Consider the following 26698-nt stretch of genomic DNA (forward strand, 5'->3'; position numbering starts at 1 on the left):
GAGGGTGACGTGTGACGTCACAAACTCCGCCCACACACACGTTTCTTCCTGGTGGTTTTACGAAGGAATAGAGAACCTTCAGCATGCAGGTATCACGTTTGCTTTAAATACAAGTTCATTGGCAAAACACACAAATATATGCGTAAATATTGTAATATATTTTCACAGAAAATTATTATGTGTGTTGTATTCAGTGTGTAGTTGTAGAAATTGTGGAAACGGTTTGGTTTCACTTTCATTTACGTCTGACAACCTAAAACAAAAATGGTTCGTTTTATATATTTAAATGTATAAAGCAGTGTTTGATTAAATCACTCAATAGGAGTTGTTTATAATAGCATAAATTCTGGGTAAATCAGTATCATTAGATGTTCAAATTCATCAACACTGAAACATCATTCATTCATTCATTCATTCTTTATTTCATGTTCCTTCGGCTTAGTCCACTATTTATCAGGGGTGAGGGGTCGCCACAGTGGAATGAACCGCCCACTGAAACATTTCTCTTCTTATTAAATACTGGAGGAAACCAACTTATATTTTAATAATCTTTTATTAAACATATTTTGAATACAACAGATCAGTATAATTAATAAAGTAAATCTGTGTGATCTCTGACAGGAGGATGAAGAGACACACATCAGGAGGAGGAGGAAGATGATGAACTGAAGAAAGAGAAGCAGATCAACATGAGCAGCATAATAACATGAAGATCAGCAACATCAGAAATGAACAGAGATGATGATCAGCTGATGAAGAGCAGAAGATCAACATGACCAGCAGAGAGAGCAGAGGTCAGAGTCCATCTGATAAAACATCTTTCCTAAAGTTAAAAACTAAATGAACAGCTGATGACCAGCCTTATGGGTGTTTTAATAAAGATGTCTGAATTATAAATTATTATCTTTACTAATATGATCTGCCCTGACATATGTTCAACTTGAATGTTTTATAGCCGTTGAACGCAGTCCTGCTCTCAAAAGAAGTCGAAGCAAAGAACTAGAGCCTCCTGACTGTAAGTATTTATAAAGATGATGAACACTGATTAACAGCAGGTCATGATGTTTTAGCTGCTTAAAACAAAGCTGTGTTTCTGCTGGTGAAGTTGATGCATTGAAACCTAGTAAACTGATACATTCAGGGCTTTACATTAACTTTTTTAATCACCGGCCACTGTGGCTACCCACATAGCAAAATTTCTCTGGCCCAGCTCTGGCCCACACAATCAGGTTTTGCTTGGCCCACATGCCGCAGTGAATTACGGTACATGACTGGACCAAATCTGGCTTCCAGACAAGGGCCAAACACGGATCATATCTGGGCCAATTCTCAGCCAAAGCAATAACTTATAACTGGGCCTGAACTGGGCCAGATAGGTTGGTGTGTCACGATTGCAATGAAATTGATAAACCCATGGAGTGATGCGCTTTAGGCACACTATGGGCACGCTTTTTCTCAAAGTGACCTGATTGGTAGAATTTTTTTTCTTCACTCAAAAATGATTTTAGTGTATTTTAAATGTGGGTCAAGACTGGCCAAACTCACATGGCCCACTTATCACATTTTTAAATCTGGGCCAAAAACTACTGTTTTTCATCTGGCCCAAATCTTGTGTGCCGCCCTAAAGACGGTGTCACCTCTGCCAAACCCGGGCCATGTTTGGCCCACATGCTGTATGCCAGTGCCGAATGAATGCCTGCTGTGCCAGGTTTATGCCAAATCTGGGCCAGAATTCTTTGCTACTAGGGTAGTAGTTTTCCAATGTTACTAGCCACTCTGCATTTTCACTAGCCACAATTTTGTTTGTTTGACGTTGACATTGTAAGAAAAATTGATGATGACGAAGAAAATCTCAATGAAGATGTTTATTCAGCATAGCAGTCTCAAAATACATGGCAGTACCTTGGGTTCACCGGAGTCAGAATGAACCCTGAACATTCCTAAACTCAAACCTTTATACTGTTTTTGATGTTGCCTTTAGATGTTAATGAAGTTGCTCCTTGGCTGTTGACCCAGCTGTTCTCCCTATCTCTCCATGTTAATGCAGTTTCAACACCATTGATGAGATGGTTCTTTGTGCACCACACCCATCCCCATTCTACAATTGTTACCATTTGGTCGAGATGTAGTCACCTCAAACAATGCAGAGACAAGACCTTGTTGACTTCTCTTTTCTCTCATAAGTCAGCCCTTTTGGGAAATGAGCATCAATTCACCATTTAGACATTCTACAATTGTTACCATTTGGTCGAGATGTAGTCACCTCAAACAATGCAGAGACAAGACCTTGTTGACTTCTCTTTTCTCTCATAAGTCAGCCCTTTTGGGAAATGAGCATCAATTCACCATTTAGAGTGGAAGTTGGGTCGAGGCAGACTCATTTCTTACAGTCCCCTCTCTGATGCTCTTTGGCCCAGAAAGAAGCATCACAACCACTCTTTCACACATTACACCTCCCTTCATGGGCAGGTGCCCAGTGGCGGTAAAGCCCTGGCTTAGGTTGTTCTTGGCTGGGCACCAAAGAATCTTACCCGTCTTGGGGTCATCACCTCATGCACACTGGTTATTGCTCCATCCAATTAGGCAAGTTGTCATAGTCTCTTCTTCAAATTTGGAACTATAAAATATAAATAATTTGTTGGGTTTAGGACAGGAGCACATGAGAACCATGACATCTAATGTTCTAATGTATCAGTCTAAAAAGTACTACAGCCAAAAGCCAAAGGAGCAAGAACATCAATCAATAGAGAAAATTGTGTGTGTGTGTGTGTGTGTGTGTGTGTGTGTGTGTGTGTGTGTGTGTGTGTGAGTGTGTGCATGCGTGCATGCTTGTATGCAAGCATCGTTTCTTCTTGTTAATTTTCTTAGCATGTACATTTTTTTCATATGTACAACCATTGCATAGTATTGTCCATTTTATGCAAGCATTGTTCTTTTTTTTTTTTTTTTTTTTTACTGTGTCTATTTTATCAGCGTACAAATCCTCATTAAAATCCAAGTGAAATCCACATTAAAAATCACACCATAAAAACATTAAACATTGCATTAACTACACCACATGAACATTTACTACACAACAAGTATTTGTGAGTACAAGCATTTCCCTTTTTTTTTTTTTTTATGTGTCGACAGTGTTAACATCCTCATTAAAATCCACATTAAAATCAAACATTAGAATCATTAAACATTCATATTAACTACACCACATTTGCATCCACTAGATAACAAATGTACACTCCCTACACAACAAACATTTGTTCGTGAAAAGTTTCCTTTGTTTTTTTTTTTTTTTTGTTTGTTTGTTTTTAAACACATTGTGTCCACTTTTTTCAGCATGGACATCTTATATCCAAGTGTGCATTCAAGGACAGTAATATATGCTCTACATTACTGTATGCAACCCTTTTTTTTTTTTTTTTTTTTTTTTTTTTTTTTCCAGTGTGGACATCCTGATGACATCCACACTTTTGCATTTGTTGTAAAGCAATATATAATCTATCTGTATGTATGTATGTATGTATGTATGTATGTATGTATGTATGCATGTATGTATTCGTTTCTTCATATGTCAGTCTGTGGCCTTAGGCTTTTAGGCCTTCAATGTGGGTCCGTATTTTTACCATTGTTTTCATTAACTTCCAAGTTTCTAAAAATGGTTTGATCTTCTCTTTCTCTTATCCACTGTTCAGTCTCTTCCATCTGGACAACAAGTCTCACTTGAAAAAGCAGTCACTGGTATTCCATTTGTGCTGTTCCAACTTTTCTGTGTCTCTGGGTTTCTAGAACTTCATCAGCATCCCAACATCTCTTGGTTCTTAATCTCATTGGCATCTCTTGGTTTCTTGGTCATCTTCACCATCTCTGAGTTTCTAGATGTAATCTGGGTCTTGACAATTCTAATTGATGCTGGACCTGGAGCTTTGGATCTCTGTTTGGTTTCTGTGATCAAGGTTTTTTTTTTTTTTTTTTTTTTTTTCTGGCTCTCATCCGGGCTTGAAAGTTCTAATCAATACTGGGCCTGGGGTTCTGGATCTCTCTGTTCTCTTGAAGAACCTTGTTTTTTGCATAATCTCCTCGTGGTCATACTGGCCTGTCTCACCCATGACTGGATCATCTTTCACCACACTTTTCAATCTGGAACGAGAATAAAAAGAAGAGGTTGCCCCCCCTTTCCCACACAAGTATCTTCTCACATTAAAGCATCACACAACAGTAATATTATTTTAAAAAAAGAATTACATTAAAACATGTATCATAAATTACATTTAAACAATCAATATAATTTAAAATAATTTCTTAGAAATTATACAGAATCACCCCCGTTTTGATAGTTAAAATATCTCTATAATATTGTACTATCATGAAACATTTTCTCCAATTCACATCAGCAGCTGCTTGAGACTGAGTTACAGTCATTTTCATGCAGGGATGTGTCTGAAAAGGTGTGAATGGGTCCTTCCTTCATTCCTTTTAACTCTTCCAGCTGGTTTTCTAGTCTGGCTATTTTCTTATGTAAATCTTTATAACTTGTCTTTCTTTTGACTGAAACATGACACTGTATTGCCTTGTGTCCCATAATTCCACATCTGAAACAAACAACTTCCTGGTCTTTCCTCATTTTCTCTAAACAATGTCTTGCTATGTGACCATTTTTTCCACATGCATGACAAGCAATGCTTTGAGATTTTGCACTCTTCTGGCAATGTCTCGCAATGTGACCAGCTTTTCCACATGCATAACAAAGAACAACACCCATTGAGTTCACACTTGTAAATTTCCTTGCTCTGTGATGGAAACCATTGGATGAGCTTGAATATTCTCTGCTTGCAAAGGCAGCAACAGGATATCTCGCATCTTTCATTTGCCTCTGTGAATTTGCATTATTGTTGTAAAACTGTGTCATTTTACCAATAATTTCATTATAATCAGAGAGTGGTGTCACAAGCATTGTCACAGCAGAATGGGTGTGTGGGTCACACTTGTTGATCAAGGCAGACTTGAAACTGACGTCATCATAAGTAATATCAGGATTGCCACTAAATGTTTTAAACATCTCCAACAATCGTTCAGAAAATACTCTTGGGTGTTCCCCTCTCTTCATGTGTGTCTCAGATATTTTATCCCAGTTAACAGACATCACACCCAAGACTTCAAGCAGTGCCTGTTTCCTCTCTGACTTGTTTGCCGTTTTGTCTTTTACTTTCTGACCTAAAGCTCCAGACAAAGTTTCAGGCAGGCACATTCTTAGCAACACACATGCATCACCATCTGTATATTTGTACACCTCTGCATATTCCTCTAACCTCTTTAGGAAATCTAAAGGATCTTGTTCAGTAGGATCAAATTTTCCAATATTTGCAATCACAGCTTCTAGTTCATTTGGGTTAAACCCTCTAACCGTGTTATGGGTCGTTGATTCAACCCCTGCTTCAGTAATATGCATGGTGGTATTAGAGTGAACTGGTGCCATAGGAAATCTAACTGTACACTCTGAGCATTGACTTCTGACTGACTGAGAATCTCTCTCCCATTCCTCATCATCTTCCTGAATGTCTGTCATTTCTGGAACTCTATTTGCGTTTAATGTCTCACTTGTGTTATTCTCTGTTAGGCCATTCTTTATGAAGAAGTTACAAGTAGCCCTTGCTTCTTCCAAATTAATGTAGAATGTTTCTACAGATGATGCCAACAAGTCTTTATGAGTTTTCAGACGTGTTATCTCATTCTGCATTCTGATCTTCTCTTCCTTCCATAATGCTTCACTAGCCTGGTAATATTTTGAAGCATTTATCTCAACACTTAGTCTTTCATTTTCAGCTTCTAACTCCACTACTCTCTTTCTAGTTACCTTGTATGATGCAAGAACAGCTTGAAGTGCATTGGCAATTTTTCCTTTATTGTTCTTTGGCATTTTGGAAAAATTTTCAAATTTAGAGATAGCCCATTCATATGGCTTATCTACGACTTTCTCTATACCATCAAAAATTCCAACTGTGCCATGCTTAGCAATGTATTTAACCATCATATCTTCCATTTTCACAATCTTATTAAGTTCACTTGAGTAATTCAATAGATTTTAGTTCTTTACTGACTAAACATTACCAAGTTATTTAATACTTGATACAATTATTCACTGCTCCTGTGCAAATGAATAATAACAAAAAAAAAAACAAAAAAAACAAGACCATTAAAATGTCTGTACTTCAGTGTCTATTGAACATAGACACTCTCCATCAGGCCTCAAATTCTACTCTCAAAACAATGTTTATCTGTATGTTATCAGATAAAACCAATCTGCATCAGTCCTTTGTGTTGTAATTTAAAAATCAAAACACTGCTACATTACATCAGGCAAAACCTCAAGAAAATGATCTTTAACAGTTCCAGACACCCTACCAAATATATTTTCTGTGACCACACTGCATCAAATCAATTCAGTTACTTTTGAATTTATAAAGAATTATGAAAACTTTATAAACCAGTTTCACTTATGCTAGAAACATATTTTTAGAAATCACTTTAGAAACAACATTTTAATACAATTCTGCTACCACACTACGTCGGGTTAATTCAGTTTAGTTAGAATCTTAAACAAAATTGGCAGAATAGTACAGAATAGACTTAAGAACTCCTTCTGCTAAAACTGAACAATACAAATTCTCTTCTGTCTTAAATTTTCTTTTCTAGATTTTTTTAAAACGAGGGGGATTCCTAACAACAAACATTTAATCAGAAAACCTGCTTTTCTTACCTTTCTCTCCTTTGTTGTTTTGGAAGTCCTCGCTGGATGACTCGCCAGTGTAAGAAAAATTGATGATGACGAAGAAAATCTCAATGAAGATGTTTATTCAGCATAGCAGTCTCAAAATACATGGCAGTACCTTGGGTTCACCGGAGTCAGAATGAACCCTGAACATTCCTAAACTCAAACCTTTATACTGTTTTTGATGTTGCCTTTAGATGTTAATGAAGTTGCTCCTTGGCTGTTGACCCAGCTGTTCTCCCTATCTCTCCATGTTAATGCAGTTTCAACACCATTGATGAGATGGTTCTTTGTGCACCACACCCATCCCCATTCTACAATTGTTACCATTTGGTCGAGATGTAGTCACCTCAAACAATGCAGAGACAAGACCTTGTTGACTTCTCTTTTCTCTCATAAGTCAGCCCTTTTGGGAAATGAGCATCAATTCACCATTTAGAGTGGAAGTTGGGTCGAGGCAGACTCATTTCTTACAACATGCTAAAATTACTTGGTTTAAATTTTGTGTTATCTCCACATGCGTCCTCATTCATTTCACTTTTTGTGTCGTGTATGAGCTTGCTCAATGAGCATGAGCAAATGGATCATGGTGTCATAGTGTTATTTTTTTAGAGCTTAAAATGAACGATTTACCAAATTTATTTCTATAACCACACTAAACAATAATAATTTCTTAGCCACAAATTTTTAATGTGTCAAAACAAGCAAAATATAGCTGTATACTATACTTTTTATTTAACAAAACATTTATTTAAAAAGAAAAAAAAAGCAATTGACTTTAAAAAAATAACTATTGTTAACATGTATCAAAAAATATGCTTGGTAATCTGTCGTGACTAAAGGTCTCTCGGATCAGCAGTTAACTGCACATAAATGGAGAGTTCATCTCCCATTAAAGCAATGTTGTAAAAATAATAATAATAATAATAATTAAACCATTTTAACAAAAATAAAAGCAAATAAAACAGTAAGCAAATGAAAGCAGGTGAAACATACCGTGTGTGATAATGAAAGGAAGAACACATGCTCACGGTTAACTATAGGCTATTTATTATTCTGTTCAAAGTGAAAGCAACCGCTGCTGCATACAAAAAGACACATGTTGAGCTCTTGAAAGCATCAGGACTGTGGAGGCATGTTCATCACTTTTTGTCTAGTCTATTTGAAGGAGAACTGATGACAGTTGCGTTTCCAGAACCTGTTCCAGACACGGTTGCTTCACGATTCGGGAGTGCGCACGCGTTTAAAGAAGTCGCGCGCATCACTTCAGCAGCGAGTGATCATCATCCTCTCATTCATTATTAATTTGCTTTATTCTGCTCACGTGATCACAGTAATTTTACTTCTCGATTTTAAGATCACATTTGCACGCATATTGGGCCATCCTTATATTGTCGAACCCTGCTTTTAGGAAAACTACAATTTAAAAATTATTTTCAACCAGCCAAAGTGGCGCATCTTCAGTGCGAGGATAAAGAACAAGCCTCCTCCATTCAGCCTCTTTACTTTTACTCCTTTACTTTGGTGGAGTGAGGAAACGGTGGAAACTCACTCCACTGAACACATCCATTAGCTCACATATTTAATTTAGTTTGTTTAGCACAAAGATAAGTGTAGTAATCTATTTCTAAACTCAGTTCTAATCTCCAGCAAAGGAATAAATTAACAATAATAATGAAGTGTGGACAAGTTATATCCAGACACACGTCCTGTTCTTATGCCCCATATGTTGATGCAGACGTCTCTGAAACAACACAGGTGGACAAATCTACACTGCTTTTTATTAAAACAAATATAATCTGCAGATAATAAATAATACTGCTAATAATAATAATATACAGATGCAGATTGTCATTAATAAACCAAAAAAAGCCCCCTGAGGTGGAGGCATGGAGGCAGTGGTGTTTATATTGATGTAGAAAAAAATATTTTTCGTAACCTTTTAATCCTTTAGGTCTCTTTGGATCTGCATAGGCGCATAACTAACACACTCTGTGTTGGACTTCAAAGCAGCTTTTAGTTGGTCAATGGTGTAGTTTATTTCAGTTCCTCAAAATAGCGACACCCCAACAATGTGTCTAAACACATTTAGACCAGCACACTGCTGAGTCCACAAAGCGGCGCAAATTGATTTGCTATTTAAACAACGTGGCACAAAGTATGAAAATTACTGTTGCATTGGTTTGAAAATAGCAACAAAATGCACCATACACACCTTGCACCGGGTTTACTTTTTTTTTTTACTAGTTTACTTTTTAAAGAAGCAACACATGATTGTAATGCATGAGTTTTTAAAAGTAACTTTCCTCAACACTGGAGATGTTTGAGTCACAATAAAACATTTAACACATGTTGTGTGTTTCAGTGAGCTCTACTTCTCCTCTGAGGATTCTTCTCCTGGGTAAAAGCGTGTCAGAAAACAGCCGTGTGGGAAACTTGATCTTGGGTCGATCAGCGTTTGACAGTGAAGCTCCTCCAGATGTTGTGGAGAGAGTCGGAGGAAGACTGAAGCACAGACACGTGACGCTCATCAACAGTCCTCAGCTGCTCCACACACACATCTCAGATGATCAGATCACACAGACGGTCAGAGAGTGCGTGAGTCTGTCTGATCCAGGACCTCATGTGGTGCTTCTGCTCCTCCAACATCAGCAGTGTTCAGCAGAAGATCAAGAGCGTGTGGAGAAGCTGCAGGACTCTTTCTCTGAGCGCCTTCTTCAACACACCCTGGTGCTCAGCACACAAGAGCCCACTGAACCCAATCAGATCCTGCAGAAGATCATCCAGAAGTGCTCCAACAGACACGTCAGTCTTCAGACAAGCAGCTCTGCTGATCATCTTCTGCAGGCCTTTGAGGACATCGAGCGGAGCAATGAGGGACGACACCTGATTACACCAGCTCCATCTGGAGAATCACTGAGAGAACAGTTTAATAAGAGACTGAGAGAAGAGAGGGAGAGGATGGAGAGAGAGAAAGAAGATCTTCAGTCTAAACATGAAGCGAAACAAAACAAGATGAAGATCCAGATAGAAGAACTGAACAGAGAAAAAGAAGAACTGATGAAGAAACTCACGCAAGAGAAAGAGAGAACAAAGAAGTTTTGGATGGAGACACAACAAAGCCAGGAGAAAGAAAGAATGAAGATGATGGAGGAACAACAGATTCAGGAGAAAGAGACCATGAAGCTGATTATGGAAGCACATCAGAATCAGCATAAAGGGAGAATAAAGATGATGGAGGAACAACACATTCAGGAGAAAGAGAGCATGAAGCTGATGATGGAAGCACATCAGAATCAGCTTAAAAGGAGAATGAAGATGATGATGGAGGAGGAGGAACGACAGAATCAGAAGAAAAAGAGAATGAAGATGATGGAGGAACAACACATTCAGGAGAAAGAGACCATGAAGATGATGATGGAAGCACAGAATCAGATTAAAGAGAGAATAAAGATGATGGAGGAGGAGGAACGACAGAATCAGAAGAAAAAGAGAATGAAGATGATGGAGGAACAACATATTCAGGAGAAAGAGACCATGAAGATGGAGAAACGACAGAATCCGGTGAAAGTGAGAATGAGAAGAGAAGAAGAGTTCATACAGAGAAAAGAGGGAAACGAAATGCTTGAAATAATGAAATTGGAGGGAATTAAGAAACCGAAACCAGAGGAAAGACTGAAAAGAAGAGAAGAAAAACAGTTATCTGAACTTTACAGGAGACACGAAAGTCCAGTTACTGGATTCACACCAGGTAAAACATGATTTTAGCAAGATAATTAGTCAATGTCATCTGCGTTTGGTTACAACCCCTTTTTATCTAGGGGAGTGGGGTTGCACATTTAACTGAGGAATTGGTTATATGAAAACTCCAAATTGTGTTACAAAGTAAGGATGGACAAGAATAAGTGAAAAAAATAAGTGATTTATTTACAAAAAGTGAGGGTGAATCAGTGAGTGAAATTTACAATATATACAAGGTTAAAGACAATTAACAACGAAATGTTAAAAAGACTGGCTACGGGTGGCGCTAAATAAGAGAACCAAACAAAACCGTCTTAATATTATTCACAACAAATCCCCTCTAATCTAATAAACAACAGATATGAAAAAGAAATCTTCAACATCGATGACGTCCTATCTTATCTACACTGACTAACAATTAAACCAAAATTACACGGGTTGGCACACACCCTCTTACCTGAGGCCTGTTTCAGTAAGGAGGTTCAAACAACTCAGAGTTTAAACTTGAACTTGAAGTTTTCGGTTTCAGAACAGTTGATCTGAGTTAGGTCAATCAACTTTGAGTAGACCAATTCAGAGTTAAGCGCGCGCACCGTGACTATAACAAGACATTATCAGTGGAACCCAGATATTACGAGTGACCATGGCAACATCTTAAAGAGATCACCATTTCTCTCTCCAGCTAATCTTGATATGATCATGCAAAGTTATAGAAAATATGAGTGTATATATTTAAAAAGAAGCAACCATCAGTGAAACAGAGACAGTTAGTGCGGGAAAACAGCTGCTCAAGTTAATGCGTAATTTTATATTTAATGTATTTAAATATTTAAATATAATAAAATAAGTAATGTAATGTGTGACTTTTATAATTTTTTTCTAAACTTTTTTTACACGTTTATCAGTTTTAATAGTTTTAAAGTGCACTTGTGTGTCTGCATTTTTTATTGATCAAGTGATAGAGGTTGATATAGCGGGTAAGCAGTAATAAAATAATTTTTAGAAAGAATAATAATCCCATTAATCTATAACAGTACATGTCGAAGGTCAATGAATTTAAGCTAATTATTTATAAAAAAGGAAAAGCTATTCTCGTATGTGACTTTGTTCTGTGTGTGACTAAAATGTAGGCTATAGCTATGTTTCCATTCAAATTTATTACATAAATGTATGTGCAAAACTGGAATAACGCAATCAAAGATGCGAATAAAGCCGTGTTTCCATCCAACAAGTCAAAGAGAACAAAATCGTCACTTCCTGATTAACTGGCGCCAAATATCAACAGTAAAAACAGAAAACAGAATTTTCTCTGGTAGAAGATGCTGCGTCAATTATTTTTTATTTAATAAATGTACTTGCGCCACAGAACAGAAGACAATTCTGACACACAATGAACACGTGGGGGCGTTTGAAGCCATGAGACGCGGAGACTCTTGACATGCTCCAGACGCTCGGAGGTAGTAATATACACTAATACTGAAACAGTTAAGGCATTTTAGAATGACTAAAACAACATTTAACATGTGTTATAGTGTGCAGGGCCTGCTGGTTTGTTCATCCACACACATTGTCATCATTATATAATCTCTTATAACAAACCTTTTTTATGTACACACAGTAATTTGTTCAATAAAAGTGCTTCCATCGTATGCACTTACAACACTCCGTAGTTTATGCACATTTTCTATCGAATAAAAGTTTATCCTACTTAGTTATGCGTGTTTTTATGCACATTTTAAAAGTTATGTGAATCATTTTTATGCACATCTCCAAAATGAGCATTAAAATAGGTGGTTGGAAACGTAAGGCTAAGGCGAGAAATACCGCTTCATCTTTAATAAAGGGGAGGAGACCGACAGAAACTCTAAGTTTAGAGAATAAACCTGCTCCTGACCAGGTTATATTCACAGAGTAAGTTACCACAGTAACTGACTCTGAGTTAAAGTTTCCTCAATTTTCAGAAACAGGCTTGACTTACCCTGCCTTCTCGAGTTTAACAAACCTGCCATTCTGAAACGAAAAACCCAGAGTTTCTCTCATTTCAGGGTTAAAATACTCTGAGTTTTCACTTAACCTCCTTTCTGAAACAGGCCATGTGTATCAATCAGAGAGTCTGCTCCTGAACCAATAGACTGAAGACCTTTTAAAGGCCAGGTGGCATGCAGGGATTGTTCCGTTCTATCAGCTGAACAGATACAGTGGAAGTAAAGGACTGACGAAGACTGTAAAGCCTTATTTAACCCAATGCTTGAAGTTGTGGACTTGGAGCTGCTGCAAATAAAAGCATCAGATTTGTATCTAATGTATACAACTATATATATTAAGGGTGGAGCCGAATCCGAATACGGTATTCGGAAAGGCACGAATAGCGTGTTTTTACGAATACTTATTTCGAACAAATACTTGAAAAATTATTTGTATTCGGGAGCGAGAAAAACACTATATCAAAAAGCAGCGTTTCCTCATGAGACCACAGTGCATGACCGCGTGAGTGAGTGAGTGAGTGAGTGAGTGAGTGAGTGAGTGAGAGAGAGAGAGAGAGAGAGAGAGAGAAAGAGAGACACGCTCAGTCGGAGGGCGGGGCGGAGGTAAAAGCTGTCTCGCACAAGCTTCTCCACAGCAGCAGACAGAGAAGGCTCGGCTGAGCGAAAAAAATACTACACTGCATTACTATTTTTGTTAAATAGATTTTTGTACCTTAATTGGGTTCCAGATACAGTTTATAAACTTGTAGCGGAGTTTGTTCGGGATTTTACATTACGCTGCATTTTTGAAGTTTGCAATCGGGTGCTCTCTGTTTACGCAACGTTAGCTCTGTTAGCGCGGTAATTTAGACAATAGACTGTTGACAGAGTAACATTAACGTTCGTTTATAAAGGTTAAAACTATGCTTGTGCTGTTGTGTCGAATAGTATGCACTTATGGGAGTTATATGGTACGTCTACATTACTGTCTTTTGCAGACAGCAAGATATATGCTATAGGCTAGTTAACCTTAGCATAGCTTCCCGTCACTTTTTATTAACTTGAAACTCCTCAAATACATTTGGGCACCCGAATAGAAAAAGAGTGAGACTGCTGCTGAGCCATTTCTTGGTCCTCCACCAGTCAAAAAAAAAAAAAAAACATGTTCTTTGTGGAAGAATTTTACAGTCAGTGGTGCTGCAGATAAAACAAACTGATACTGTATAATGTTTACAAAAGTGAAATCAGCATAGGCAGAGATATTAAACATCTGTCAACATCTCCTATGCATAATCATTCATTTCTTTTCAGCTAAGTCCCTTTATCAATGTGGCGTTGCCACAGTGGAATGAACCACCAATTTATCCAGCATATGATTTACGCAGTGGCTGCCTTTCCAGCTGCTACCCAGCACTGGGAAACATCCATACACTCTCTTTCACACACACACAATAGGGACAATTTAGCTTACCCAATTCACCTGTATTGCATTTGTTTGGACTGTGGGGGAAACCGGAGCACCCGGAGGAAACCCACGCCAACATGGGGAGAACCCAGTCAGGGCTCGAACCAGCAACCTTCTTGCTGTGAGGCGACAGTGCTACTCACTGTGCCACCGCGCAACCTTCTATGTAATGTATTATCACATGCACTAAAAGCATCCTCTCCTGATACTGTCTGTGAACCCCCCACAAGCATCAATCCCCTCAATCAGCACAGCTATGTTCTGCTAAATCCTCCACAAGCACCAAACCATCAACACAGCCACCTTCTGCCCCAGCAAGTCAGTTTCAAACATAAAAAAGTAAAAAAAAAAAACTTTGTGTCTGTTTTGTGGCAGGCAGATGACAATAGCAGGGCTGTATCTTTTAGTATTATATAGAATACTTTTGTTCTGTCAGATCTCCCAGGCAGGGTTTTATTTAGATTTATTTAGTTAATTTTAGTTTTTGGAATTCTGTGCATTGGAAAAAAGTTCTTTCAGAAGAAGAACAGTTTTTTGAAGTATTATTTGTTTTTATTCTGTCTATTCAGTGTCCTTCAACAAGAACGGTGGTGGTGGGTTCATAATATTCACAATGGTATTTTATTAGTTGTTGGTTTAACCATGGATGAGATAATGGCTTCTATGTTATTTTCTTTTCAATGACATTTCTTGTCACATGTTCGAAAACAACAACCAATATTGCATGTCTATAATTTATATAATGGGTATTATAAAACTGCTAGAAGGCAGTTTTTGTGACATGGGATATATGATTTTCAACAGTTAGATTGCTGTCTAATATGACACCCAGATCTTTTATAGTAGAGCTAAAGCTAACTTTGTATCTCTCTAATTGTAGATTGAGAACATCTCTAATACACTCAGTTCCCCTTCGGGGGGAACTTCAGCACTATAAGTGGATTTGATGTTCTAAATCCACGTATGGGAGATTTGGTTCAGAAGCCGCTCGTCTGAAAGAGTATTGAACGGGCCAATGAAAGCAATGAATTGGCAGCGCAAGCTTGCGCAGGTGTGCTGCATAGCCAATTAACTCAGCATATAAGCACACCTGGCGCCAGCAAACGCTATCCTTTTCGCTTCAGAGACTTTTCTGATCGAGTTCATGAGGGTTCCTCCTGCTGATCTACATCCACCTCGAGCGAATGAGTGTCTCCCGGTCCAGAGCGAGTCCACACAGCGGCAGGTGGTCGAGCTGGGTTTCTCCCTTGCCTGGCGTCCCTTTGGGTCCGGTCCTCCAGAGCGGTGCGTATTGTTGCAAAGCATCCTAAAAGAGCAACACAGTCGTGCAGCACGTCCTTTTCAGGACGGCGCTCCGACTGTGCGTTTCTGGTTGCGGGGGTTTCCTGGCTCCGGATGATGGGCACGATCACTGCATTACATGTTTGGGGGTCCAGCATGTTAATGTGGTGCTCGGGGGCGGTTCATGTCGTCACTGCGATGCTATGACCGTCGCGCAGTTGAGATCGCGGTTAACTTTCGTGAGAGAGCGAGCCACCCCAGTCAGCTCCTGCTCTGCAGCGGGCGCTCGGGCAGATCTGAGGGTTCCAGCGAAAGATAATCCGCCGCCTAAGGGCTCGCGGACCTCTCGCTCCTCCAAGCGCTCCATCCAAGCTTCGGGTGCTGGGAGTGATCCGTCTAATTAGATGGTAGCTCTCACGCTCGCTGACACCGGAGATCAGATGTCCTCCGCGGCATCGGAGGGTGGGCTTTCATTGTCCGACGATGATCCGGACCCGCTCGCCCCCTTCGGGCAGGTGAGCGCCGTCAAAACGGATACTAAAACGGACGTGTTAGCCGTGCTTTCCCGGGCTGCTTCGGCCGTGGGTTGGAGATGGTTTATCCCCCAGCTCCGCGGCCGGACCGACTAGAGGGGCGTTCCCTTCTTCCTGGCGACGCACAGTAGGCTCACGCGGTCTTAAAGAGCACCTTTTTTCTGCTCGTGCTGCGTGTCCCTCCACCCTCACCACTCTTGGTGGTGGAGCGGCCAGGGGGTATGTGGCGATTCCTCAGGTTGAGTGTGCGATGGTGGTTAATCCGCGAGGCGCCTCTTCTTGGCGGGGTCTGCCTCATCTCCCATCCAAAGCCTATTAGTTTTCGGCTCCCTCGGAGCTAGAGCTTACAAAGCTATGGACCAGGCTGCATCCGCCTTGCATGCGATAGCCACCTACCAGCGTTACCAAGCGCAGGCGCTGGCCGAGCTGCACGAGGGTGGGTCCAACCCAGGCTTATGAGCTTCGCACCGCAGCCGACTAAGCTCTTCGGACTACTAAGTCCGCTGCGTGTGCTTTGGGGAGGACGATGTCCACACTAGTGGTCCAGGAGCCCCACCTCTAACTAGAACTTGGTTGATATGCGCGAAGTTGACAAAGTCCGCTTTCTTGACTCACCCATATCCCAAGCCGGTCGGCGACACAGTCTGCGAATTCACCCAGGAATTCGAGGCAGTGAGAGAGCAGTCTGATGGGTTATGTCCAATTGGCGGCCCCGTAAGCCCGCTCAGCCCGCCGTGCCATCCATACCTGCTCCTCGCCGAAGGCGCCCGCCTATGAGAGCTGCACCGCCCCCGCACTCGCCTCTGACAAAGCGAGCGCGTCGAGCACCTCGGAAGCAGGCAACTTCCCCTGCCCAGAACGCCGCTAAGTCCGGCAACGGATCGCGAAGCGTCCCTGGGACAGGTCATCTGGAGAGGAGGGAACTTGCTCTTTCCCCGCTGGAGGGCGGGGCGCCATTTCCAACGGCACCTTTTACTGCCATGAAATGAAAGGGCACTTTTCCACTTCCCCGGAGGTGACAGCCCGAAATCTGCCAGTTTGAGCTCAGCTCTCTAGCTCGTAGGTTCGGTGCACTCCGCCAGTGGCTCACGAGCACTGCAGGCCCTGCCAGTCTGGGACACGCCGTCTCTCAGCTCGCAGGGTCTGCATGCTCCGCCAGCGGCTCACAGGAGCTGGGGGGACGGTCTCCCTTCTCCCAGCCCCCAAGCCCCCCCTCCGGAGTCAGGGTGCGGAGCCAGAGCGAATCGCTCTCCTCCAGCTCTTCTGTGGGACCCTCGCCTCGACGTCATTAGCGACGTCATTCGCTGCCTTCACAAGCTGTTGTTCAGAATGCTTACGCAGAAGCGCATCCTCCGATGCGTCCGCCCTCAGGATTGGTTTGCAGCCATAGACCTGAAGGACGCGTATTTTCATGTCTCCATTCTTTCACGCCACCGTCAGTTTCTGCGGTTTGCGTTCGAAGGTCGAGCGTGGCAGTACAAGGTCCTCCCCTTCGGGCTCTCTCTGTCTCCGCGGGTCTTCACCAAACTCGCGGAGGGTGCCCTAGCGCCCCTTCGGCTCACGGGCATCCGCGTACTCAATTAACTTGACGATTGGTTGATTTTAGCCCACTCTCGGGAGTAATTGACTGAGCACAGAGACGAGGTGCTCCGGCATCTTCGCCGATTGGGGTTGCTGGTCAACTGGGAAAAGAGCAAACTCGCCCCGGTGCAGAGGATCTCTTTTCTCGGGATGGAGCTGGACTCGGTCACCATGGTAGCGCGCCTCTCCGGAGAGCGCACTCGCCTGCTGCTGAACTGTCTGAGGGAGCTCGAGAGCAATATAGTGGTCCCCCTGAAATATTTTCAGAGGCTCCTGGGGCATATGGCTTCTGCTGCGGCTGTCACGCCGCTCGGATTGCTCCATATGAGACCACTTCAGCACTGGCTTCAAGATCGAGTTCCAAGACGCGCATGGCATGCGGGCACACACCGAGTCTCTGTTACTGCGCTGTGTCGCCGCACCCTCAGCCCCTGGAACGACCCCTCGATCCTGCAGGCCGGTGTGCCTCTGGGACAGGCGTCCAGTCATGTTGTTGTCTCAACAGATGCTTCCAGCACAGGCTGGGGAGCCGTGTGTCGCGGGCATGCAGCTGCGGTAGGTGCCCAGCTGCATTGGCATATCAATCGCTTAGAGCTGTTGGCAGTGTTCCTTGCTCTCCGCCATTTTTTCTCCGGTGCTGGAGCAGCAACATGTGCTGGTCAGGACGGACAGTATGGCGGCGGCAGAGTATATCAACCGCATGGGGGGTATGCGCTCTCGCCGCATGTCTCAGCTCGCCTGCCGTCTGCTCCTCAGGAGTCGCCCGCGGCTGAAGTCGCTGCGCGTCATTCACATCCCAGGTATGCTCAACCGTGCAGAATGGAGACTCCACCCCGAGTCTATCCAGCTGATATGGGTGCGATTCGGGGAGGCCCAGATTGATCTGTTCGCTTACCCTGAGAACGCTCATTGCCAGTTGTTTTATTCCCTGACAGAGGGCTCGCTCGGCATGGATGCACTGGCCCACAGCTGGCCTCGGGGCATACGCAAGTATGCGTTTCCCCCAGTGAGCCTGATCGCGCAGTTACTGTGCAAGGTCAGGGAGGACGAGGAGCAGGTTCTGTTAGTTGCGCCCCTCTGCCCCAACCGGACCTGGATATCAGAGCTCTCCCTCCTCGGCCCTCCCACGGCAGATCCCTTTGAGAGAGGCCTACTTTCTCAGGGACAAGGCACCATCTGGCACCCTCGCCTCGATCTCTGGAACCTCCACGTGTGGTCCATAGACGCGAGGAAGACTTAGGTAACCTGCCACCCCCGGCGGTTGATACCATCACTCAGACTAGAGCCCCCTCCACGAGGCGCGCCTACGCCCTGAAGTGGAGTCTATTCACTGAATGGTGTGTCTCTCGCAGAGAAGACCCCCCGATCTTGCCAGATCAGTGTTGTGCTCTCTTTCCTTCAGAGAAGCTGGATAGCAGGCTGTCGCCTTCCACTCTCAAGGTTTACGTTGCTGCCATCTCCGCTCACCATGACGCGGTGGCTGGCGGCACTGTGGGAAAGCATAACCTCATCATCCGGTTCCTCAGAGGCGCTAGGCAAATTAATCCAACTCGCCCCCCTCGCCCTCGTTCTCACGAGCTTGCGATTTGATCCCTTCGAGCCGCTCGATTCAGTATCCTTAAGATTTTTGTCCCTGAAGACAGCTCTGCTGGTCGCATTGGCCTCCATTAAGAGGGTCGGGGACCTGGAGGCATTTTCGGTCAGTGACTCGTGCCTGGAATTCGGGCCGGATTTTCTCACATTATCCTGAGACCCCACCCGGGTTATGTGCCCAAAGTTCCTACCACTCCCTTTAGAGATCAGGTAGTAACCCTGCAAGCGCTGCCCCTGGAGGAGGCAGACTCAGCCCTTTCTTTACTTGTCCAGTCGCGCCTTGCGCGTTCATGTGGACCGTACTCAGTACTTAGATCTTCTGAGCAGCTCTTTGTCTGTTATGGCGGACGGCAGTAGGGAAGTGCCGTGTCTAAACAACGTTTATGGATTGTGGACGCCATTTCATGTGCTTATTTGAGCAGAGGTCAGCCGCGCCCCCCGGGAGTGAGTGCACTCTACTCGGAGCGTTGCATCCTCTTGGGCGTGTGCGTGTGGCGCTTCTTTAACAGACATTTGTAGAGCTGCGGGCTGGGCGACACCCAACACATTTGCAAGGTTTTACAATCTGCGAGTGGAGCCGGTTTCTTCAAGGGTGTAGGGACCTTTGGTGATTGAGGAAACAACTCGGTGGGTGTTATAGCACGCATGCAGTGCCTTTTTTCCCTAACATGGAGAGATGTGCACCCTCCTCTCTGTCAGTATAGTTCCCCATTCAGTAAGCCCTGCAGATTCCTCCGAGGCCCCCAGCACTGACCCAGCGGAGGAGTCACTCGCAGGCCCACTACGTTAGGTCTGCCTGCTGGTCAGCCCGCGTTTTTGGGTACAGGTGCCTGCTATGGCCGATCCCCGCTGGTGATCCCCATATGCTTTTCCGCCACGGTCAAGTCCCCCCCAACTGGGTGGACCCGTGCTTTCCCTATCCGCTAACCACCTTCTTATGCGCACTCCCCCTTCTCAGGGTTAGTCCATATGTAATTCCATTTGTCTCTCTATTGGGTGCTGATGGTCTCCGCAGCGTCCTCCCTACTGGGATGGCACGCTTCCCAACGTACTGTCGTATATTCCTAGAATTATCTAGACGCTAGCGACTCCCAAAAAAATATACCTATTCCTTAAAGCTTCTTTAGAAGTGGGGATAAGTTAGGGCCAAGGGCACGTTGGAGGACCGCGCCTCCCATATTTGGGTGCGTCACGCTTGCCTGACTGCCCTCTCATGGTGGGTGTTGGTAAGGTGCAGTCATTATGGCGCTTTCAATGGGCTCCCATACGTGGATTTAGAACATCAACTCCACTTATAGTGCTGAAGTTCCCCCCGAAGGGGAATGTTCGAGGTTACTAAAGTAACCCTTCGTTCCCCAAGGAGGGGAACGGAAGCACTATACTCCGTCGCCATATTGACTGTCCCTTAGCTGTTAAAAGTCTCTTCAGCTTAAAAAGGATAGCGTTTGTTAGCGCCAGGTGTGCTTATATGCTCAGTTAATTGGTGATGCAGCACACCTGCGCAAGCTTGCGCTGCCAATTCATTGCTTTCATTGGCCCCTTCAATACTCTTTCAGACGAGTAGCTTCTGAACCGAATCCTCCCATACGTGGATTTAGAACATCAAATCCACTTATAGTGCTGAAGTTCCCCTCCTCGGGGAACGAAGGGTTACTTTATTAACCTCGAATGTTAGTTTAGACAGTTCAGACGTCTCGTCAGGTTTAGTTGAAATATATAATTGAGTATCATCTGCATAGCAGTGAAAGCTGATCCCATGTCTTCTAATAATGTCTCCCAGAGGTAGCATGTAAATTGAAAACAGTAAAGGGCCTAAAACTGATCCTTGAGGCACCCCATACTTTACTGGGCTGACTTGTGAATCATGAGGGGGGTCTCTCCACAGCACCACCAGTGTGCAGTTCCAATTAGATGATGCAACGGCAGCCACAGGACAACGGTGCCTGTGCTTCACCACACACCAGCTATTGGTGGAGTGGAGAGACAGTGATAGAGCCAATTCAGTGGATGGGGATGATTGGGAGGCCATGATGGATAAGGGCCGATAGGGAATAAGGCCAGGACACCAAACTGTAGGGTCCTATGGCTGGAATTGCTAAGTATTTGTAGTATTTGCATTTGTAGCTCCGCCCTTTTCTGGAAAGAGCACAGTCTCATTCAAATTTAAATCGACAGTCACTAAAACAACACAATAAGGATCAAAGTCTAAAAGGATCAGTTTCCGGGGAACCCGGGGGAAAGCCACGTGAGCACGGGGAGAACGTGTAAACTCCACACAGAAACGTCAGATGGCTTGGTAAGGACTAGAACTATGGCTTTACATTAACACCCGCCAACCCGCCAAATGCGGCTAGACTTCGGCGGTGGCGGGTAAGATAGACACTCCCACTAGCCATTTTGGCTGATTAAAAATCATTTTCCCAGATAATAATTCTTAAAAGCAGGGCTCGACAAAAAGGATGGTCCAATATGCATGCACAGGCAATCGAGAAGCAACTCGACTGACAAAAATAATTGAGTTCACAACTTCATGCGAGCAAAGCAGGTGAATACCGAATGAGAGGATAATCCCAACAGCTGAGGTGATGCGCGCAACTGTTTATAATGCGTGCGCACTCGCGTTTCCTTTTGTGAAGCAACTGTATCTAGAAACACAACGTTCGAGGTTACAGAAGTACCCCTTCGTTCCCCGAGGAGGGGAACGGAAGTGCCATAGAGTGGATTGATTGAAATCCACGAATGGGAGGATTCGGTTCAGAAGCCGCTTGTCTGAAAGAGTATTGAACGGGCCAATGAATGCAATGAATTGGCAGCGTAAACTTGCACAGGTGTTCTTCATTGCCAATTATCCCAGCATATAAGCACACCTGGAGCGAGCAAACGCCATCCTTTTAAGCTGAAGAGACTTTCAAACAGCTAGGGGACAGTCATTATGGCGACAAAGTATGGCACTTCCGTTCCCCTCCTCGGGGAACGAAGGGTTACTTCTGTAACCTCGAACGTTCCCCTTCGGTTGGGGAACTTCAGTGCCATAGAGTGGATTGATTGAAATCCACGAATGGGAGAAGTATGGAAAGCGCCATAATGACTGCACCTTACCAACGCCCCGGATGAGGGGATAGTCAAGAAAGCGTGACGCACCCACATCATGGGAGGCGCGGTCCTCCAACGTGTCCCTGGCCCTAATTTATCCTACTTAACCGTGGCGGAATAAGCATATGGGATCGCCTAGTGGGGATCACACATAGCAGGCACCTTTACCCAAAACGCGGGCTGACCAGCGGGCAGACCTACAACGTAGTGGGCCAGCAAGTTACTCCTCCGCTGAGTCAGTGCTGGGGGCCACGGAGGAATCTGCAGGGCTCACCTGACAGGGAACTTTACTGACAGATAAAAAGGCGCACGTACCTCCGTGTTTGGGAGAATAGCGCAGCAAGCGTGTTTCAACACCCTACCGAATTGTTTCCTCAATCACCAAGGGTTACCTAATACCCTTGAGGAAACCGGCTCCACTCGCAGATTGAAAAACCTTGCAAATGTGTTGGGTTTCACCCAGCCCGCAGCTCTACAGATGTCTGTTAGAGAGGCGCCGCGTGCACGCGCTCGAGAAGATGCGGAGCTCCGAGTGGAGTGCGCACGCACTCTCGGGGGACGCGGCTCACCTCGGCTCTGATAGCGAAAGAGAGGCATCCACAATCTAGTGGGAACTTATTTCGGTACGGCACTTCCCTGCTGCCGACCGCTATAACAGACGAAGAGCTGCTCAGATGATCTAAACTCTGAGTGCGGTCCGGATAATACGCAAAACGCGAACTGGACAATAAAGAAGGGCTGGGTCTGCCTCCTCCGAGGGCAGCGCTTGCAGGCTCACTACCTCGTATTAAATTGGAGTGGTAGGAACCTTGGGCACATATCGCGGGCGGGGTCTCAGGACGTGAGAGAAAGCCAGCCCAATTACAGGCACGAGTCACTGACCGAAAAATGCCTCCGGGTCCCCGACCCTCTAATCGATATCAACGCGACCAGCAGAGCTGTCTTCAGGAACAGAAAGATACTGAGTCGAGGACCGAAGGGATCTGACGCGGCTTGTGTAGCGAGGGCGAGATCCTAAGAGGGCATGAGAGGGGGCGAGGTGGATTAATTCGCTTAGCGCTTCCCAACGTACTGTCGTATTTTCCTAGAATTATCTAGATGCTCACGACTTCCCAAAAAATATATCTAAATCCGTAAGACTTCTGTCGATGTAGGATAAATTAGGGCCAGGGACACGTTGGAGGACCGCGCCTCCCATGATGTGGGTGCGTCACGCTTTCTTGACTATCCCCTCATCGGGGGCGTTGGTAAGGTGCAGTCATTATGGTGCTTTCCATACTTCTCCCATTCGTGGATTTCAATCAATCCACTCTATGGCACTGAAGTTCCCCAACCGAAGGGGAACGTTCGAGGTTACAGAAGTAACCCTTCGTGCCATACTCCGTCGCCATAATGACTGTCCCTTAGCTGTTTAAAAGTCTCTTCAGCTTAAAAGGATGGCATTTGCTCGCTCCAGGTGTGCTTATATGCTGGGATAATTGGCAATGAAGCACACCTGTGCAAGTTTACGCTGCCAATTTATTGCATTCATTGGCCCGTTCAATACTCTTCAGACAAGCGGCTTCTGAACCGAATCCTCCCATTCGTGGATTTCAATCAATCCACTCTATGGCACTTCCATTCCCCTCCTCGGGGAACGAAGGGGTACTTCTGTAACCTCGAACGTATTCTGCTATATTTTGCATGTTTTCACACATTTAAAATTTGTGGCTAAGAAATAATGAACTGTTTATTTATGTTGTGGTCAGAGATAAATTGGGTAAATCCTTCATTTTGGGCTCTGAAAATTATGAAAACTAATTGTAATATGTGAAACCCTGACCCATCTGCTCATGATTATTGAGCAAGCTCATACACAACACACAAAAAGTGAAATGAATGAGGAGGCATGTAGAGATAACGCAAACTCTAAACCAAGTAATTTTAGCATGTCAAAGTCATATTTATGTGTATAAAATATATTTTCCTAACAATAAAATTGTGGCTAGTGAAAATGGCGAGTGGCTAGTAATGTTGGAAAACTACTAGCCACAATGGCTGGTGGTCAAAAAAAGTTAATGTTAAGCCCTGACTAGAACCAGTGACGTTCTTGCTGGAAGGGGGGATTCTTCAAAACGAAGATGGCTGTGATATTTATAGTGGCTTAGCAATCGTCTGATTGGTGAATCATAAATTAAATAATGCTGGGACGGCTACAAGCAATCATAAACATGTGATCCTCTCAACATTAGTTTATAAATAAACCTCACATGGTGTAAAAAGTGGCATAATAGATCACCTTTAAAACAAAAATTTTAATTCATAACTGTATTATATTTCATAACTGCTTGCAACAACAAACCCTAAATTTCTTTAATCAAGCGTACCTCACTATGTGCACCAAAGACATGCAAATCACATGTATTAATCATTTTGTTCAAATGCATCAAATCATGTGTGTCAAATTCAATTCAAAGCACAACTCATACAATTCCTGTTTCCTTCTCTCCTCTTCCTTTAAAAAACAATACCATTACAGCATTTTAAAGAGCCCCTTACGTATTATTGTACTGTAATGAAAAATGTTTACAATAGTGAATTGCTCTAAGCATAGCATTAACCTGCTATTTGCATATTTTATTTTTTTCTAGTTTGTATGTTCTCCTTGCTGGGAGAAAGAGGTGCTGGGAAAAGTTCATCTGAAAAAACATTCTTGGGTGGACCAGCATTTGCCTCAAAGAAAAGCTCTACATTCTCACAAGATGCCGCTGTGGAGCCTGGAGATTGGTTTCCAGTCCCTGTTTTTAACACACCAGGATTATCTGGTTCATATATGACAGGAGGGGGTCAGCAGATGAGGAATGAAAGCTTTTCACGTCTTCAAACAATGGGTGAGCTTTTTGTACACACTTTTTTTGTGTATACATGTATTTAGTTTTTTTGTATCACATCAAATGCAATTTATAATTTGTTTTTATCTTTACAGCAAGTAAAGCAGAGCGTCAAAAGCCAGAACACACTCTAGTGTCCAGTCTCTCCTCCACACGGATTGTTCTTGTGGGTAAATCTGGTGTTGGTAAAAGTACAGCTGGAAACACAATCCTGGGACAGAAAGAGTTCTCATGTCAGATAAGGAGCCATTCAGTAACGCGTGTTTGTTCAGCAGCTCAGGCCACAGTTTCAGGCAGATCTGTGTCTGTAGTCGACACTCCGGGATTCTTTCACACGCATATGAACAACAATGAGTTAATGATGGAGATCGCCAGATGTGTGTATATCTCCAGTCCTGGACCTCACGCTTTCCTCATTGTGCTGCGTGCAAATGACAGATTCACTGAACTGGAGCAACAGACTCTTCAGAAGATTGAGCTGATGTTTGGTAAGGATGTGTTGAATTACTGCATCATTCTCTTCACTCATGGGGATCAGCTAAGAGTTAAGAAGCTGATAGAGGAGAACAGTATATTAAGATCTGTAGTCCAGCAGTGTGGAGGCAGATATCATGTGTTCAACAACAGAGATGTCAATAACAGACGGCAGGTGGAGAATCTACTGCAGAAGATTGACTCAATGATACAGCAGAATGGAGGAGGACACTACACTAACCAGATGTTAGAAGACATTCAGAGATTCAGACAAGAGCAGGAAGAGAAAAAGCTAGAGAGCAACTTGAAAGATTGGCAAAGGATTGAGTGGACAAAATGAAAAAAAAAAAAAAAAAAAACGAACAAAAACAACAACAGATATAAACAGTTTTCACACATTTCTTAATCTCTCAGATGAGTACCTGGAAATGTTGCTCAGTTCTCACGCTGTTCATGGCACTCCCATCCTGTTGTATTCATATAAAAATGACTATCTTCACAATTTTTAAATCCATCTTGCATAAATGTACGTACATGTATGACAGTTCTTACATCATTGAAATCTAAACATGAACTTGTATTTTAAACTTGTGATCTGCTTATATTGCTGTATCTGAGATGCATGTGGGATCAGGATCAGCTGCTGCTTTCACTTTTTGGCTCGACGAGGCTGACTCTAGCTCTTTAAATATCAGCTTCATATTTGATGAACTATCCGTTCCACATTAAAATGTTATTTGATTGTAACTCCTCACTGCTCAGTTTTATTGGCTGTATTTCTTAAAGGAACCACTGGACTAATTCCTACAGCTTGTGTCATAACTGTTTTATTTCTTAATAAACAAGGTCAGTCAGTTGGCGTTTCTGTGTGGAGTTTGCATGTTCTCCCTACGTTCGCGTCAGGCACGTGCACACATAGGGCTCAACCTGTGCAGTGCACATGCCCTTTTTAGTCTTGGATAGAAAGTGCCCTTCCAAAATGATCAAAAGTGCCCCCGCGACATTCCATTTTTTACAACACAACAATTCCCAAAGTGCTGAACACAATCAATACTAAATAAAGTAAAACCTACATCACATAAATAACAATTAAAACATAAGGCAAACCCCTCAACATTAAAAAGGCTCAAATGCTAAAGAACAGAGATGCAGTTTCAGAAGCTTTTTAAAAAACTGGATTTGCTTGTTTGTTAAATTTCAGACCACTATCGAAATGAAACCCAAGGCTTCTAACAACAGGTTTTTGATAAGTGGATAGCTCACCAAAACCCAATAAATGCTGAGGGTTAGGATCAACCACACCAGCTCAGTTTTTTCTTCATTGAAATTTTAAAATATTT

The 26698-nt window shown here is 43.2% G+C and overlaps 1 protein-coding gene and 1 long non-coding RNA gene across 3 annotated transcripts; one reads left to right on the forward strand and one right to left on the reverse strand.

Moving 5' to 3' along the window:
• Positions 1 to 26213, forward strand: LOC100331609 (uncharacterized). The gene is made up of 6 exons (XM_073943721.1): positions 1 to 89; positions 622 to 794; positions 956 to 1015; positions 9129 to 10514; positions 24645 to 24884; positions 24980 to 26213. The coding sequence occupies exons 2-6, from the start codon at positions 773 to 775 to the stop codon at positions 25696 to 25698; spliced, it is 2427 nt and encodes an 808-aa protein (XP_073799822.1). The 5' UTR covers positions 1 to 89; positions 622 to 772; the 3' UTR covers positions 25699 to 26213.
• On the reverse strand, positions 1851 to 6909 carry LOC141381081 (uncharacterized). Of its 2 annotated transcripts, XR_012400688.1 has the most exons (3): positions 6752 to 6909; positions 2264 to 4168; positions 1851 to 2133 (listed from the first exon to the last, which is right to left on the reverse strand). It is a non-coding gene; the product is annotated as an uncharacterized lncRNA (long non-coding RNA). The 2 variants fall into 2 exon arrangements; XR_012400687.1 differs by lacking the exon at positions 6752 to 6909 and having other exon boundaries at positions 2264 to 4319.
• Positions 26214 to 26698: the final 485 nt, after the last annotated feature.

Source organism: Danio rerio, chromosome 3 (assembly GCF_049306965.1).
Source record: "Danio rerio strain Tuebingen ecotype United States chromosome 3, GRCz12tu, whole genome shotgun sequence".
Classification (NCBI taxonomy): domain Eukaryota; kingdom Metazoa; phylum Chordata; class Actinopteri; order Cypriniformes; family Danionidae; genus Danio; species Danio rerio.